Here is a 17076-nt window from a genome sequence, read left to right as displayed (position 1 = left end):
CCTTTGTTCTGCTCCCGCCTTTGTCCCGGCAACAGCCCCCTCCTCCCAGCCTGTTAGCCCTCACCCGGTACCCGCTTCTCCCTCCCCTTCCCCTCGGTGGCCTTTGGCCACCCAGGTGCCCCAGCAGGCAGAGGGCAGAGGACGGGTGGGGCCCCCTGCCCGCGGCCACCCGCAGCCCTGCCTGTCACCCCGCTCCCTCTCCGGCCCACGCCCCGCGCCGTGCTGTCCCTCGAACAATCCTCCCCTCTGTCCCCTCCCCACTTCCTCTCCCCTCGGCGCCCCGGCCCTCAGTCTGGGGAGTCAGGCGTGATCTCCCCGCGCGATCCCCTCCCTCCCATCTCCTCCCTCACCCTCTCCCTTCCCTCTTCCCCTCCAGCCTCCGCTCCTTCCCGCTCACTCACCCTCTCCCTCTCCCGCTGCCCCCCTCTCTCTCCCCCACCTCTTTGTTTCAGCGGAGAACTGGCTCCTCGGGACAGTTCCCACACTGCAGTGCCTCTGGTGCGGAGACAGCGCCACCGAGGTGAGCGGGGAGCCGGGACGCCGGGCGCGGCAGCCGGAGCCCTGGGGGGCGGGCAGGTGGGGACGGTGGACAGTCCGGCGCGGCGCCTCCCGGCCCGGGGCAGCGGGCACAGCAGTCAGAGAGCCCGATGCCCCGGCGGTCAGCAGGAGCCCAGGGCAGAGGGGTGGCCACTTGGCTGCCAGGGCGCTAGGGAGTAGAGCTGCTTGGGAGCCGGCAGGCTCCGTCCCTACCCTGGCGTCCCTACCCTGGGGTTGGCTTCTAAGGGTGGCCTTGGGCTGAGGGGGACCCTCAGGGGGGTCCTGACTGGGTGGGCGGGGGCTGGGCTGCCCGGAATAGCCACACCTGAAGGTGTGTGTGCCTGGTCCTGGAGTCCAGGGCTCTGAACCCTGCCTCTGGCAGGGCTGTGGCTGCAAGGTTGCTGGGTGGCAGCAGTGGCGCTGTCCACAAGGCTGTGACCCCTAAGGTGCCTGTCCCTGCCGGGGTTTTGGTTGCTGGTCAGGGATGTGCTGGGCTGCTTCCACTACCCAGGTGGCGGGGGGGGGGGGGGGGGGGCAGTGGGCAGAGAAGGAGAGACCTGCTCCCTGCCACAGGCTGGCTGTTTTCACCCCAAGCTCCTGACAGCAGATCCACAGAGCCACATGTGGGGAGGGGCCGTCTCCCTCCACTAGGGATCCTTGACCAGCTCCCACAAAATAGGATCCCCAGGACAGCTTTACCCACAGTAGTGGACAGTAGGGATTCAGGTCAGAGCCCACATGCTCTTGTGGTCAGCCTCCTGAGCTGGACAGGGAAGAAAGTGGGGAGGGGGCAGAGGGGGTTGGAGAGAACAGGTGGAGACAGAGACCTAGCTCCTGCATGAGACTACAAGTGCAGTTATTAGAGATGACCCAAGGCTCCCAGGAGACCCAGAGACCCTGAAGCTAGGCAGGCTGGGTGGGAGTAGATGGAATGGGCAAAGCCAGTGCTGGGACCCCGCCCCCTTCTCAGCTGGAGGCGGGGATGGAGAGGCAGGGCTGCTTGGGGACCTTGCGCTGCTCACATTTCTCTAGAGAGGCAGGCAGGGTGGCTCTGCTGACTGCCAGAGGAGGGGCAGGAAAGGTTGGGAGTATGCAGAGACCAGGAGGAAGGTCCCCAGTGGGATGCATCTTGGGGACACAGCTTCTGGTTATCTGGCCAGGGCAGGGCCAGATCCTATATAGCTCCCTGAACTCCCAGGAAGCCATCCATGTACAAGATCATGGTGGGTAGTGACCCATAAGGCAGAGCTGCCAGGGGCATTTGTCCCCCTTAGGACAGGTCAGTTGGGGCACTTGTTTCTGGGGCCCAACTCTCCTCACCCTCTTCCCTAATACAGCCTCCTCAACTGAGCAGGCAATAACCCCAGATGGACCAACATGTACAGAGAGATGGAATCAGAGCTATGGGCATCAGGTCTCCAAGGCCCAGGTGGTTTGCCACAGCCCAACCCATCCAGTCCCTATGGGCCCAAGGGCAGCCCAGCCAGGGGAAGTGTGAGAGGAAAGCCTCAGGACTGGCCCTAGTGATTACCTGGGAGCAGGTGACCCCCAGACATCCCTGTCTCAGGGGAAAAGGCCACCCCTCCTGGCCTGGACTCAGTTCAGCACAGCTCCATGACCCCACTCTCATGCAGCAGCCTGCCTAGGCCATTGGCTACACCCTGAGTGGTGTGTCAATACCCCACGCCCACCCCTACACAACCCCATCCTCCCCTAGCACACCCCCAAATTCTCTCACTCTGCTAGGAATTCCTAGCCCACAGTCAAGCCAGTCCTCCCCCACCCCACTCTGGGCTTCATCATGTCCCTCACCCATGATCCAGATCCAGAGGGATCAGGCCACCCTGTCCATTTTTCTCTGAAAAATGAGCCCACAAAGGGGGCTCCCTCTCAGGCTGGGTTAGCTTACTCTAGCTCTAGCTGACACCCCCTCCCCACATTGGTTCTGCAACTTCTCAGGGCACTGCACACACTAGCAGCCATTTAAAATTCAAAGACCACCCTTCGCGAGTGCTGGTCAGAGGGCCTCAGTCATTGGGCATCAAGGCCTTACTGGCTCTAACCCAGGCCCTGCCTGGAAGAAGGGGCTTCCCTGAGTAGAAAGCTCGCCAAGCCTCTCCTTGGAAAAGGCCAGCACCTCTCTCTTCCCTGCCTCCCTCCCTGAGCACCCCCACTTCCACAGAACTTTCTTGCCCAGATCCATCTACTGCTGACACCTCCCTAGAGAGGCAAGCAGGACAGGGTGTTGTCCCCATTAGACAGAAGAGAAAAGCAAGAACAGGAGAAAGGAAGGTGGCAAGGCCAGGATCTAGGACCCAACTCCCACTGCAGGGCTCTTTCTAAGGCTTTTAACGGGCCATCCCGTGAGAGCCTACATAAGGGCAGGGTACCTATGCTCATCAAAGCATCCACCAGTTGCCCAGCTGCTCCACCCCCGTCCCCAGATCCTCAAGATCCTGAAGGCATTGAGAGGGGTGTCTGAACCACGGCTTCTAGCCTTGGTTCCAAAGTGGACATCTGGAGGGCTGCCTGAGGGGAGAGAGGAGCTGGGAGGGGTTCCCCAGCCTGGTGACACACCTCTCTCTCACCTGCGGCACTCTCACCTCCTCCACCTCCTGGCACTCCCTCCTGGCATCCCCCATCTCTGCAAAGCGGGCCTCAGCATCCGAGTCCTGAAATAGCCTCCCCACACCACCCCTTGCCAAAATCCCAGGAGGCTTGCCACTGCTGCCCATGTGAAGTCTGACCCCCCTCAGCCAGGCACACAAAGCCCTTCACCAGTTGGCCTCTGCCAGCCTTTACGGCCTCCTTGTCCAACTTGCTTCACTGTATCTCGAATGGCTGACCACACCAAACTGTATGTCCTCACCCGGGGGGCAGAGCAAGCATGGCTCAGATGCCTGCTCAGGAAGTAGCTGTGAGTTGGGTGGGACCACACATACCTACACACATTCCCATGCACACATACACGGATCTGCATAGAAAATCTGTATAGAAGCCCATCCATCACCCAACCACATGTGGTTTTCTACCTAATCATACACACAATGCAACTGTGAAATCTAAACCAAAAAGGGACTGACAAATCTGTTTTATGGTTCCCACAGAGGCCAAGCATGGTCACATCACCATCTCCAAGCACTTGAGGGACAAGCAGGGAGGCAAGAGTGGATCCCTGACTCTGGCTGAGCCCTCTCTGGGCCCCAGGGCCTCTGAGCCACAGAGGGTGGGCAAACAGGTCCCGACCAGGCTCTCCTGGTTTGGTGGCAGAGTTGCTGAGGTGCCCCAGACAAGCCACCTTCTCTCTCTGTTTCTCCAGCTATAAAACAAAGAGACTTGGATTAGCTGATACCTACGTGCTGTCCAGGCCCACTGGCCAGCTCTTTTTAGTTCACACCAAGTACAGAAAATGGAAGGGCCTGCAAAGGTGGCAGCAATGGGGGGGGGGGGGTTGCTTTTGCTGGGCACCCTTCGTGGCAAAAGCCTCCAGGTGGGCCAGGGAGAGCTTCAGGGAATGGAAATTAGGTGGGCACGAGGGTGACGGTAACCTGAGCCAAGAGAGACAGAAACCAAGAGCCACAGGATGGAGCGATTATTATGACCCATAATTGAAATTTATGGAGCAAATAATAAGTCCTATTGAACACCATGCAGTGTTTATATCATATTTTCATTTAGATTGACACCAAATATATCTGTTCTTATCTTGGGGATACCAAATGAGCAAATCTAATGGGTTAGGTGCAATGGCCTCCTAGCCCCCACAGAGGCACAGCACAAGGGCCAAAAGGGTATAGGGAACCCTCCATTGAGACCCCACCGACACCCAAAGCCCTCAACAGGTATGTAAGCAGCGTAGTCCACAAGCAACAACACACCCTCTACCCTTGGCCACCCACATCTGTGTGTTCACATACCAACACACACACACACACACACACACACACACACACACACACTGTGGACAGGGCAGACAAGCACTCTGCCACAGGTCCTGCCCTCTTATCCTGCTCTTGCCTGGAACTTGACACCCAATGCTAATATCCATGCTCCCAAGGGCAAGGATTGAAACAGAACAGGGCATATCTAAAGGCTGTCAGAGGAGCAAGACGGCACAGGTACTGCCATGTAGGGGCAATATCCCCCCAGACTATGACCCCACAGTCAGTGAAAACTCCATGCCAGCACAGAAGCAAAGGAAGAGGTACCCTCCATCACAGAGGATGCAAACTCCCCTCTTTCCTAAACCTCCCTGACCTCCAGAGCCTGGCTCACATTACTCTCCTCACCTTGTCCCCAGGTCATGAACCATCTGCAGGCTGGGCTGTCTGGGGCCCAAGTAGGTGAGGGAGTGTCTTCCCAGAGGGAGGGTGTGCCAGCCCTGGGCCAGAGCCCCTCACACCCTCAGCGAAGAGGGGGCCAGCAGGAGCAGCCCCAGGCCTCGCTGTTCTCTATGGCTTTTTATTCCTATGTGATTTTACTGCTCACTCATATAGGGATTGGAGCCGTGGCGTACGGCGGGGGCGGCCAACGGAGGGCTTGGATGCTGAGCAAGTGGGCCCAGACACAGGACAGCAGCCCTGCCCTCTCCCAGGACAGGCTCCTAGCCTAGCCAAGGGAAGCTTTCCTCTGTTGCTCTTTTCCCAAGCCTCTTTCCTAGCCAACTATAGCAGGGGAATGGGCAGATGGCTGCTGGACCCCATCAATATTCTGACCCCTCATCTCAGCACTGGAGAACCCCACTGCAGGGCTGGCACCAGGAGCTGCCCTGTGTCCCAAAGAAGCAGCTAAAGAAACTGGGATGTTCAGCCTGAGGAAATGGGCCTGACACAAGGAAACAAGGTCCAGAATCCTGTGTGGTTGGGAATAGCCTCCGGATAAACAAAGGGCAGTTCAACAAAAGGTATGATCTATCCCCTAAGGGCCATCCAAATACAGAAGTTGAGGACAGCCTCAGTGGCTAGTAAGCTTGCACCTAGCAAGGTATACAGAACCCGGAGACTGCAGCACGGATGCCACAGGGGAGTCATGGTTGGATGGGTGGCCTGTCCCCTTCAGACCCCACAGACTGTAGTCCTTTGACCTGTCCTTCCAGGGGTCTCTGCTTGACCACACTGAGTGTGCCAGAAGCCAGGATCAACCTTCCTAGGCTCCTATTCCAGTAAAACAAGTACTGAGCGTGTCCTGCAGAGAGAGGTGTGGGGAACTCCTATAGAGTCCTAGTACTGGGGCTACAGCCTGACCCCACTCCCTTTCCCAACAACTCTGTGTGAGTCTGCTCTGCGGGAAAACACAGAGAGAACCCAGAGTGTGGTTCTTTTTATTTGCAGTCCTTCTTACTTCACCCCACAGAAAAAACACTCAAGAGCTCAGCAGAGGGGCTGCCCAGTGTGGAGGGAGAAGACCAGGAATAGCAAACCAGCCAAGGTGCTCATCCTAGCCCTCAAGGGTACCTGCTGTCATGACAGAAAGTAGGGAGAAAAGAGAACTCCCATCTGCCAGTCTGGTTGGGGGGAATGAACACAGAGCAGAAGCCCTGGGTATGAAGGGTGAGGTTCAACCAAACAACCAGGCCAAGGAGAGAAGGGGCCCTAAAGCCTAGTGAGGTCTTGCAGACCAACCCTGCTCTGCCCCAGGATGCTGCCTCATAGGTCACCTCTGTGCCTCCTAAAACATGACCTGTGCCATCACCGTAGCCGCAGGAATAGGAAGTGAACGTCCATGACATTGGTGCCAGTGAGTCCTGTGTGCAGCAGGTGTGCTCCACCACGAAAGCAGCGGAAGAAGGTATGTGAGTCATTGTGGGACAAGAAGGTGGCCACGTCCAGGCCCTCAGTGGCAGCCTGGCTGGCAAGCTCAGGCACGACCCAGGCCCCAGCTGCCTCTGTAGGCCCATCCTGCCCATCAGTGCCACCACTCAAAAACAGCACATCTACAGACCCCAGCGGCCGTTGTCCCAGCTCTGCTCCAACACGTAGAGCCAGTTCCTGGTTCCGGCCACCCTTTCCGGAGCCCTGCAATTGTACTGTGGGCTCACCACCAGCCAGCAAGCAGACAGGGCCCCTAGCCCCGGCCATAGTCTCCAGAGCCTCCTTCAGCTGCAGGTCTGGGAGCTGGAGCTCAGCTGCCAACTCACGAAGTTGTTCATCCTCCTTCACAGAGGCTCTAGTCCCAGGCAGGGTGAGCTGGGCTCCAGCCACTTGGGCAAGCAACCCATAGAACCGGGCCACACTTTTCACATCGCCCTGTATGGCGGCACTCAGCACCACTGCCCGGTATCCCAGTGCCTCAGCTTGCCGCTGGGCCTCAGCCAGTGCCAGAGTGTTGGAGCCAATGATCACGTTGAGCACGTGACCACAGGTGTGTGGCCCATGAGGGTCAGAGTCAGCCCGAGCCAGCACCGTCTTCACAGAACGTGGTAAGGCAGCACGAAGGCCGTAGTGATTGAGGATGTGCAGGCAATCTTGCACATTATGGACGCTGGCCACAGTGGGGCCGCTGGCGATCACCTCCACAGGGTCCCCCACCACGTCTGACAGAATCAGGCTCACCACCTGGGGAGGAGTCACAGAGGCTCAGTCCCTCCTGCTTCTCACCCCATAGCCACGGAGGACAAGCTGCCACGTATCCCCTGCCACATATCCACACACCCTCATGCTGTCAGGTGCATTTTCTCCTCCTTTTCTAACCCCTCTCAAGGGGGTTTGCAGAACACGAGGCCATTTGGACACCCCACCCCCATCCTCTCTGAGGCCCCTCCCACTCCAGGCCCCTGCCAATCTGCAAGCTGTTCCAGGCTTTCATCTCTCTGGCATTTGTGGGCCTGGCTCCACCAGCCCAGGGCTGCCTGGGGTAGAAGAGACCCATATACCTGGGCAGGGTAGGCGGCCTGAGCCAGCCCCCCACCCTTGAGCTGGGACAGGGCCTTCCGGATGGTGTTCAGCTCCTGGATATTGGCTCCTCGGGCTGCCAGCAGCTTGGTGAGTGTCTGCTTTTCCTCCAGTGTTACGGGTGGGATAGGGGCAGGCAGCAAGGCTGAGCCCCCACCTGCAGATAGGGTGAAGAAGTTGGGCAAGAGGGATAAGACTGCAAAGGAACCTCCCCACTTAGGGAAGCGGGCAGGCACACCAGGGAAGGGGATGCTGGAAAGGTGGGGTTAGGGTGCCCTCGTGTGGACATGCAGTGAACGTGTGTATGGTCACCACACCCCAGGCACCTGAGGCTGTGCCCTGCCTTGAGTAGCCCAGATCCCAGCAGGCACTGGAAGAACTATTCCTTATGAGCTTGGAATGGGGGTAGATCATGAAGAGACAGAGAGACCAAGGAAGGGCTCCATGGGAGCTGGTGACCTGGGTTCCAGCCCCAGGTCACACTGGCACAGACAGCAGCAACAGCAGGGGCATTTTCCCTCACCACACCCTGAGTTACATGCTCCCTATGTGCCCTCTCATGGTCACCCAACATGGTCAATGGGAGGAGGACCCACACAGCTCCAGAGAGGCCGGATAACCTGCCCAGGGCCACCCAGAGGTCAGCCATACAGGGACCTTACTGCCTCCCTTGCTCTGTAACCCTGGAAGCTCAAACCATCTCTCCCGACCTGATATTTGGAACCACCACCACCACCACCACCACCCCCCTAAACTGTCCTGAGCCAATCTGGCACCCACACCTGAGATGAGTACAAGCAGTAGATCATCAGCTGTGAGACCTTCAGCCAGCTGCCGGATGGCCAGTGCAGCCCGAAGTGCATCACGGTCTGGCAGGTTGTCCTCTGCACCCTCAAATACCTGGACACGGCTGTGTGGCTTCAACAGCATCTCCCTGAAGAGAGAACAGACAGCAAGAGATGAGGTGAGTTCCTCTCCTCCCACCTGATTTCTCAGCTGTACAGCTTCACCCATTCTGAAGCCAGTTCAGACCCAGAAGAAAAGGGATGCTGCTGAGGGAGGGAGGCCTGATCCAGCACTGAGTTTGAGCCTAGCTTCCCCTCCCAGGGACAGTGGGAAACAGCCCCCCAAGCCTCCTTACTGCTTGCCAGCACGCTCCATGGCAGCACGAATCCCCTTGGGCACGCTGATCACACCCTGCACGAGATGCTGGCCCAGTAGCTCTTCAGCTGCAGCTGCCATGCCCAGCACAGCCTTGCCAAAGCCCACCAGGTAGAGGTTTTGCCGCAGCTGAAAGCTCCGGTCCCGCACCTTCAGCAGCCCACTACCGGGATCCAAGGACAGTGCCCGGTGCAGCATGGGGCCTGGAAGCACGGCACCCACGGTGCTCTCAAACAGGTGCTGCGCCTGCTCTGCCAGGGCCATGCCACTGGCCAGCCGGACCATTGGGCGCCCCGGGAGGAGTGGGCGCAAGGGTGCTCGGGCCAAGCAGGGCAGAGCTTGCAGAACTATAGCCATGCCCCACTGCTCTCACCACCACCTGGCACCCATGGCCACCTAGGAGGAAGAAAACACTAGTGAGGCTGCTGCAAGACCAGAGACAGACACCCCCCACATACAGCCATCTCCTTGGGGGCTTGGAGCTGGACCCCACAGCAGCTGCTGCAATGGGCCATCTGCCAGGCCAAGACTTTCTGAGGCCCTCAGCAGCCTGATCTCACTCCAGTTCTCAGAGCCCAAGCCTGCCACCTACCATGTCCTCCTCTTCTCCAGATTATACTCTGGCCCTCTGGACACTCTGCCCCAAGTCCAAAGGTCCTGTTAGCTGAGCCCTCCTCCTAGGCCACCCACATTGGCTGAGAGTTAATCATTCACAGAGGGAGCAGTGCCTATCAGTGGGCTCCTGCCCCACCCCTTTCCCACCCCCTGCACTTATGAGTCCTCATCCAGAGGCAACACCCCTTTTTGGCACTCTTTCCCTACCTCTTTACCACTTCTGTTGCCAAAAGGCGGCTGGCTGTCTCATCAACTGACCCCGAGCCTGATGACCTGCAGCCTGCTCTATTTCATTAGCTTGTGGATCTGGGCTGGGGAGCCTGGAAGGCTAAGTCTATGTGGGGAGGCAGCAGGCTCACAGGAGCACTGACAGGCAGGCCCAGAGCACATCCTCTTGACCCTCCTTACTCCTCAAGACACACAGCCTGAGGAATCCCAACACTGAAGGCCACTCCAGCAAAACGTTCAGGTTCCAATGAGAAGTGGCAGCAAAGACTGGCTCATGGTGGAACCTTAGAGAAGTCCCTCGACACCACATTGAGGCCATGAATCATGGGGCCCAAGCTGCAAGACAGAACCTACTTGGCTGGCCAGACCCAGCCCCGCCAAGAACACGCCTTTTGCTCTGACATACAAGTTGTGGGTCACACCACCCACGGGAGTGAGAGCCAATCGTCTAGAGCAGGAAAGACCAGGCTCCCACAGCTGAGGCCAAACAGTCATCTTCCCAACTAGGCAAGGTAAAAGCTAAAGAAGCCTTGGGGTGAATCAGGAGACTGTCCAGAGCTCAGGGACAATAAAGCCCCAAAGAGATCATCTCTAAAAAATGCATCTACTTTAACAATGCCCACCATAATTGCTGCCGGCTGACTGCAGTGTAGGCGTGGACAGAGCACGGGAAGGAGGCTGGAAATCCAGCTCTGCCACAGAGAGAGCTCCTTTTCTTTCACCGGGCCTCAGGTGCCAAATGAGGTGGGAAGAGTAAGACTAATGCTCTCCCCTTGACATCTGTGGCCTCTCGGAAGCTGCCCACTGTTCACACAGAAAACTTGAACCCCAAACATTTCATCCTTCCCTCAAAAACCTACCAACGTGTAGTCCTCAGCCACTTAGGCAGCATGGTTCTCATTTTCCCCTTACGATCAGCGCTGCCTGACTTCCAGCCCTGAAAGGGAACAGAGGGCGCTGCCATGGGGACTCAGAAAATGGCCTCAGCTTTTTTGCCAGGAAGCCCTTAGGACTGGCCCATTGGGCCGCGAACCAAAAGTGGCTTAGAATGTAGCAACAGCTTGACAGCCTGGGTGAACTTTGTACCTGTTTCCCAGATGGACACAGGCCTAGAGGATCCTAACCTCGCCACGGTATACCAGGGTCCAGGGGAGGATGGAGGGGTGAGGATGGGGGGGGTGTTCAAGGCTGAGGCTGCCACTTAAAATGTTAAAATACAGAACGTCCAGTTAACCTTGAATTTCAGATTAACGAGGCACGTCTTTAATATAAATATGTTCCATACAATCTTTGAGACACACCTACCTAGACCAAAAAATTTGTTGCTTATCTGAAATTCATATTTAACTGGACGTCCTGTATCATCATTGCTAGGCAGCCACACTGCCTGCTCAGGGCAGCCTCCTAAACTCCCAGGCGCTCCAGAGGACCAAACGTGGAAACCCCGAGGGGCCCCTCCTGGGCTCCGCCCCGCCGCCCACGGGGCCGGAACTGGGGCCACTTCCGGCCTTCCCCTGCCCGCACAGGCCCCGGAAGTAACGTCAGCCTCAGGCCTTCGCGAGGGAAGTGGCTGCCGCGTTATTTCCGGTGGTGACCCGAGAACTAAGGACCCGCCGCCACCTGGCGCCTCCGCTGCCCGGCCCCAGGGCTGCTCCCGTGGGCCCTCGAGCCGAGGACTCCCCGCTCCGCCGAGCTCCGAGCCGCGGCTTCCGTTGCCGGAGAGGAAGTACTCCCGGGTGGGCGGGGCGGGACCCGGAAGGGGCGGGGCTGGGGCGGGGCTGGGGTGCCCGCGCAAGCTGCGGTGGAGCGGGTTGCGGGGCTCGCTCGAGTGGGGCCCGAAGGGCCCTTGGCTCCGCCCTGACCTCTGGGAGGCTTGGAATTACCTCCGGGCCTCATTACCTTCATCTCTGCAATGGGGGCAGCGATGTGTGACTCACCGATTGCTGTAACCGACCCCTCCTCTATCCCGTAGGAACCCAGCAGTCAGCAAATAGATGCCTTGGTCCTGTTAGGTGCTCGGCACTGCCCTGAGCAAACACGTTGAGAATTAGGACTTGCCCACAACCCACCCCTCTGGAGCCAGATTAAATCATCCTGGCTCTTCACCACCACTGTAATCCAACTCTTTGTTTGCCCCGCTCCCCCTTGGCCAACCTAGTAACAGCTCAGACTCAAAAGTTTTATTCCGTGATCCTTGAACACACAAGCTGTGTATAAATAACAAACCACCCTGGGCCTCCCTTACTGTCTCCGCTCTCAGCCTGTGTCCACCCTTGAGCCCGACTTGATGCCTTCCCACCTTCAAAAGACAAGTGTTGACCAGGATCTAAAGACCAAAGAGTGCACTTTTTTTTTTTTAAATAACTGATGTTTTCTTGGGGAAAGGGGGGAGTTACATCACAAATCACACAGCAGACTTTCTAAATATCATAAAACATATTTGCCCCCGCCCACTCCCTTTTGCAGTTGCCCCATCTCTTTACATTGTGCTCTGCTCTCATGAACTCCTATCTCCTTCCTAGCTGTTTCCCTGGATTTCCCCGCCCCCCTTTATAATAGAGGACCTTTAATTCCCTATCACTCTCTCCCAAACTTCCCCACTCCATCATCAAAACAAAGGCACCTTTAGTAGGATCTGCCCTCTTTAGAGGTGGGGAGATTGTAAATATTTAAAGTTTCAGTTTTTCCTTGCTTATAATAAGCAGTCTTTAGTCATCGTGAATTTATTCATTCCTCCACCATTCAACAGACATTTCCTGACCTTCTATGTGGGTCAAATGCTATAGCTACTGGGATGGGTAAGAAGTGGTACTTTTAGTTGGGGATTTACTCTGCGTTTGTAATGACAGTCCCACACTGCTGGAAGAAATGTATATTTGAGGACCTCTTTCATAATTTAGTGCTAGAGACTCATGAACAGACACCATTTACTATGCCAGTGCTGTACTGTCAGACTGTAAGCAGGAGACCAATTATACTCATTTTTTAAAAATCCCCTTCCCACTCCATAGCTACTCACAAGATGTATTTAACATCAAACTTTAGATGCCCACTGGACCATGAGTTCTTGGAACATGGTGATTTGGTCTAACTCGTATTTGCATCTCTACTGCCTCGCATAGCACCAGGCACTAATAAAAGCTGGGGTTTCTATCCCCCCCACACACACATACACACTTTCCTTTTTAAAAATGAATTAACAAGAGAACAGTGAAGTACTCAGCTGCAAAGTACTGCAGACGCAAGTTGGGAAGAACTTCACAAAAGAAAAAGAGATGGTGGTACTGAGTAAATGTAGAAGCCTCATGTAGCAGTGGAATTTAAATCTAAGAGAACAATTAGGCTCATGAGAATGCATACACACGCCTTGATAGTAGGCATGAATATGTCTACAATTTTTTTTTACAATATTAGCTATTTTATTTAACAGATTATTTATTTGAGAGAGAGAGAGAATGGGCAGAGGGAGTGGCAGGAAGCAGACTCCCAGCTGAATGTGGAACCCAACTCCCGACTTCATCCCAGGACCCTAAGATCATAATTTAATTGGAAGTCAGGTGCTTAACCGACAGTCACCCAGGCGACCCTGTCTATAGTCTTTTTTTTTTTTTTTAATTATTCATGAGAGACAGAGAGGCAGAGACACAGGCAGAAGGAGAAGCAGGCTCCATGCAAAGATCCCAATATGGGACTTGATCCTAGGACTCCGGGATCATACCCTGAGCCAAAGGCAGACACTCAACTGCTGAGCCATCCAGACATCCCCCGTCTATAGTCTTTTTAACTGCACTTTGGCAATAAGTATCAATGTCAAAAATGTGACAGGCAACTCCAGACCAAGGAAATAATTGGATGTATAGACAAAGATGATGTAGGGGTGGGGTACCTGGGCGGCTCAGTCGGTTGAGCATCCCACTCTTGAATTCCACTCAGGTCATGATCTCATGGGCTGTGAGATCGAGCTCCCCATAAGGTGCACATGTTCTCTCTCTCTTTCTAAAAATAAATAAATCTTTAAACAACAAAAAGATGTAGAGGAGGAAAAAACCTTTTTCCTCTATTCTCTTAGGTTTAGTGGCTGAAGCCCTGGGACAAACTGAACTGACAGAAGACATTAACAGGAGAAAAAAAGTTTATTTCACATGTATATGGGGGGGCTTACAGAAATGAAGTAAAAACTCCAACAAAGCCTTTGTGCCTGAGAGCTTATATACCATTTTTAACAAAGAGCGATAAATTTGAGAGATGTGACAAGACAAAAGAAGTTCGAACTTCTCGGGGCAGTAAATTGTGGGAAAATAAATATATGGGGGAAACTAATGGAAGATAAGGATTTGTTTGTACAGATTTATCTTAGCATTGGCTCTCCACCTCCTGGTACAGGGAGGGATCCTTTCTCATGGGAAATGTATGTCCTGCTTTTAGATAGGAAGGAGAAGGGCAGGGAATCTTTTCTGCATCTGTTTTCTGCATCTGTTCTCAAATGCCCTCAACTCATAATCCTTATGTCAAAGTGGCATATTTCGGGGTGGCATATTCTGATCCCCTTCAAATGGACATATAGATATTCAGCCCAGAGTTGTTAGTATAAAGCAATCTAAAAACAAGTATTTATACAAATAAGTTGTAGTACTTCTTAACAGACATTAAAAATGGTATTCTAATGTCATTAAGGTTTACATATGTTACTTTTTGCAGTGCTATTTTATGTTTTTAAAAAACTGCTGAAAAGACCATTTATGAGGTGCCTGGCTGGCTCAGTCAGTAGAGTTTTTGATCTTTTGATTACGGGATTGTGAGTTCAAGCCCCATATTGGGTATAGAGCTTGCTTTATTTTAAAAAGAAGGGGGGGGAATCTCTGGGTGGCTCAGCGGTTTGGCGCCTGCCTTTGGCCCAGGGCGTGGTCCTGGAGTCCCGGGAACAAGTCCCATGTTGGGTTCCCTGCATGGAGCCTGCTTCTCCCTCTGCCTGTGTCTCTGCCTCTCTCTGTCTATCATGAATAAATAAATAAAATCTTAAAAAAAAAAAAAGGGAGGTGGACGCCTGGGTGGCTCAGTGGTTGAGCTTCTGCCTTCGGCTCAGGGCATGTTCCCAGAGTCCCAGGATCAAGTCCCACATCAGGCTCCCTGTGAGGAGCCTGCTTCTCCCTCTGCCTGTGTCTCTGCCTCTCTCTCACGGTGTCTCTCATGAATAAAGAAATAAAATCTTAAAAAAAAAAAACACATTTAAGTCAATTATAAGTCTTCCACATTATTTAAGCAAGCCAAAGGAAAGAAGGCAATGTACTCATACCTTATCGAGGGAGGATTTACGGAACTTACTCAGTTTCAGCTTTTTTTTTTTTTCTTCAGTTTCAGCTTTAATTTAAATGTACCCATTTAGATCAAACAAGTAGGCATTCCTGGGTAATGTTAGGTCATCAGTGACCAGGGGAAGGTGGCAGTAATGGCACCCATCTCCATTAACAGCGCCGAACCATAGTTCAACAGGGATATAGTACTTGGTCTCTGTAACTCTGAAATCACCCTCCCACCCCTGCACACCAGCTCGAGGGGGTCATTGGGGGTACTGAATGGTACAAATTAGTGAGAACAGTACTTAGCCTTGGGCTTTCTGATTTGGCTCTAAGTCAGTCCTGCTTGTCGAGGAAGCTGATTACACATGACCACAACCATTTAAGGTTTAAGATGCCTGAGAAGGTCATTAATATTAGTGTATGTCGCCAGTCCAGCAGCCATCCCCCTACATTATTACCTGCTCCTCTATCAACATTCACCCTGCTGTCCTCCAACCTCAAAGGGTGGTTTGAGTGCTATTTACTACCTAAGTCTAGTTCTCTCCACCCCCCTTCCTGGGCCCCTTGTGGTTAAAAAGGGTCATTCGACTAGTTCTGGCCAATGAGGAGCAAGTAGATGTGGTATGGTTCATTTCAGGGCAGTTAACTGCCCAAGTGAGGCCTTCCTGAGCATTTTCCCCTTGGACCTGGTAACTGACAACATTTAAGATGGTGGCTTCTTTGCCAACCCAAGACCTGAGTGACTGATGGGAAGAACCACCCTGACAACCTACAAAGGACGTATTGAAAGTGGAAAATAACCTTTGATGTTTAAACCCACTAAGATATAAGAGGGGAAAAAAGCCACAAGATGTGGGGGGTCTATGTTATTGCACCATGCTTGTTGATATGCGCACTTTATCCTGCTGCAATTTGGATTCAGAAATTAGGACCTGCATCTTAGAATCTTGATCTACTCTTGATATAAAATCATCTGGAAAATGTTGGTTCTCACTGGCATTCATCTTGCTAGATGCACCAAGAGATCAAGAACAGCTTGCTGTGCATTCACAAATTCAGAGAGTCTTGTGCACTGATCAGTACCACAAGGCAGGAGTACAAAGCAGAGAGGCAGCTTCTACAAAGAAGTTTCTACAAAATTCTTTGCATCAGTCTTGGGTTTCTGTGGCACGGCAGATTTTTATTCCATCAGTTCATGTGGTTTCAGGAGTCCTCATCCTTTATTGCATTTTAATTGTGACTGGACAAAGACAAATGATAGTAAGAATTCAGGACCAGCAAGAAATGTAAGATTGGTAGAACCAGGGGCACCTGGGTGGTTCAGTGATTGAGCATCTGCCTTTGGCTCAGGTTGTGATCCTGGGGTCCTGGGATTGAGTCCCCGCATTGGGCTCCCCACAGGGAGCCTGCTTCTTCCTCTGCCAATGTCTCTGCCTCTCTCTGTGTCTCTCATGAATAAATAAAGCCTTAAAAAAAAAGATTGATATAACCAAAATTAGTGAATATGGACGTTTAAGTCTTTTCTCCAGTAAGATGCACTCAGTTTGGGTATTCAATCTTTGAAGTACTGTGAATTATTATACTGCATCCATAAGAGAACCTGTAAAACATTCTCCCACCTTAAAATCCACTGTGAAGGGATGCCTGGGTGGCTCAGTGATTGAGTGTCTGCCTTTTGCTCAGGGCATGTTCCTGGAGTCCTGTGAGGAGCCTGCTTCTCCCTCTATGTCTCTGCCTCTCTGTGTCTCTCATGAATAAATAAATAAATAATCTAAAATAAAATAAAATACGCTGTGAAAAAAAAAAAAGCAGTGATTTTTAAAAATTTATACAAAACCTGAGATAAGTCAGAGGCTCTGCCTCTGGTCAACTCCAAATTGGGGGCAGCTGCCTCCTCAGGGAGGGATTCCTGGTGTCTCTGGCCTCCCTTCCACTTGTCCTTGACATCTGGGAACTTTTCCTTAACATTCAGCCCTTAATGCCTCACAAAGTTGGCACTGAGGGGTAGAAGAGCTCCCTTTTCAGGGCTTCCAGGGCCAGCTCTGCAGTGAACCTTCAGGAGCCTCTCTTCTTCCACCCTCCACCCCTATCTTTGTCTCTGCAGTGCTGGACACTTCTCCAGGGCAGGCCCAAGGTAGGGTGCTCTGGGAGATGCAGAGCTCCAACGTAAGGATGGGGTAGTGAAGGGCCACCTGTGGGAGGTGGGGAGGAGTGAAGGTGTCTTTAGTGAGGGCTGCGAAACCCCTCACAGCTATTTTTCTTGGAAGGCGGGGTGGGGGATACAAACAATGCACCCAAGAGCAGCTCGGCTGTGACCTATGAGGGGCTGCTCAAGCAGGGTACACTGA

General features: G+C 53.5%; 1 protein-coding gene across 4 annotated transcripts in view; it reads right to left on the bottom strand.

Moving 5' to 3' along the window:
* Window positions 1-4188: 4188 nt before the first annotated feature.
* GLYCTK (glycerate kinase) overlaps window positions 4189-17076 on the bottom strand; it is a 33107-nt gene continuing 20219 nt past the window's right edge. The window contains exons 2-7 of one of the 4 annotated variants that reach the window (XM_041763996.1): window positions 11369-11458; window positions 10292-10368; window positions 8569-8984; window positions 8210-8361; window positions 7409-7584; window positions 4189-7091 (exon numbers count right to left, since the gene is read on the bottom strand). In XM_041763996.1, coding sequence (XP_041619930.1) covers window positions 6225-7091; window positions 7409-7584; window positions 8210-8361; window positions 8569-8945 — 1572 coding nt within the window. In that variant the 5' untranslated portion in view covers window positions 8946-8984; window positions 10292-10368; window positions 11369-11458 and the 3' untranslated portion in view covers window positions 4189-6224. Of the gene's footprint in view, window positions 7092-7408; window positions 7585-8209; window positions 8362-8568; window positions 8985-9180; window positions 9313-10291; window positions 10369-11051; window positions 11154-11368; window positions 11459-17076 lie in introns of those variants that run through there. The other 3 variants (XM_041763994.1, XM_041763997.1, XM_041763993.1) reach the window with 3 other exon arrangements.

This window comes from Vulpes lagopus, chromosome 7, assembly GCF_018345385.1.
Source record: "Vulpes lagopus strain Blue_001 chromosome 7, ASM1834538v1, whole genome shotgun sequence".
In the NCBI taxonomy this organism is placed as follows: Eukaryota; Metazoa; Chordata; class Mammalia; order Carnivora; family Canidae; genus Vulpes; species Vulpes lagopus.
This window is presented reverse-complemented; position numbering and strand designations above follow the sequence as displayed.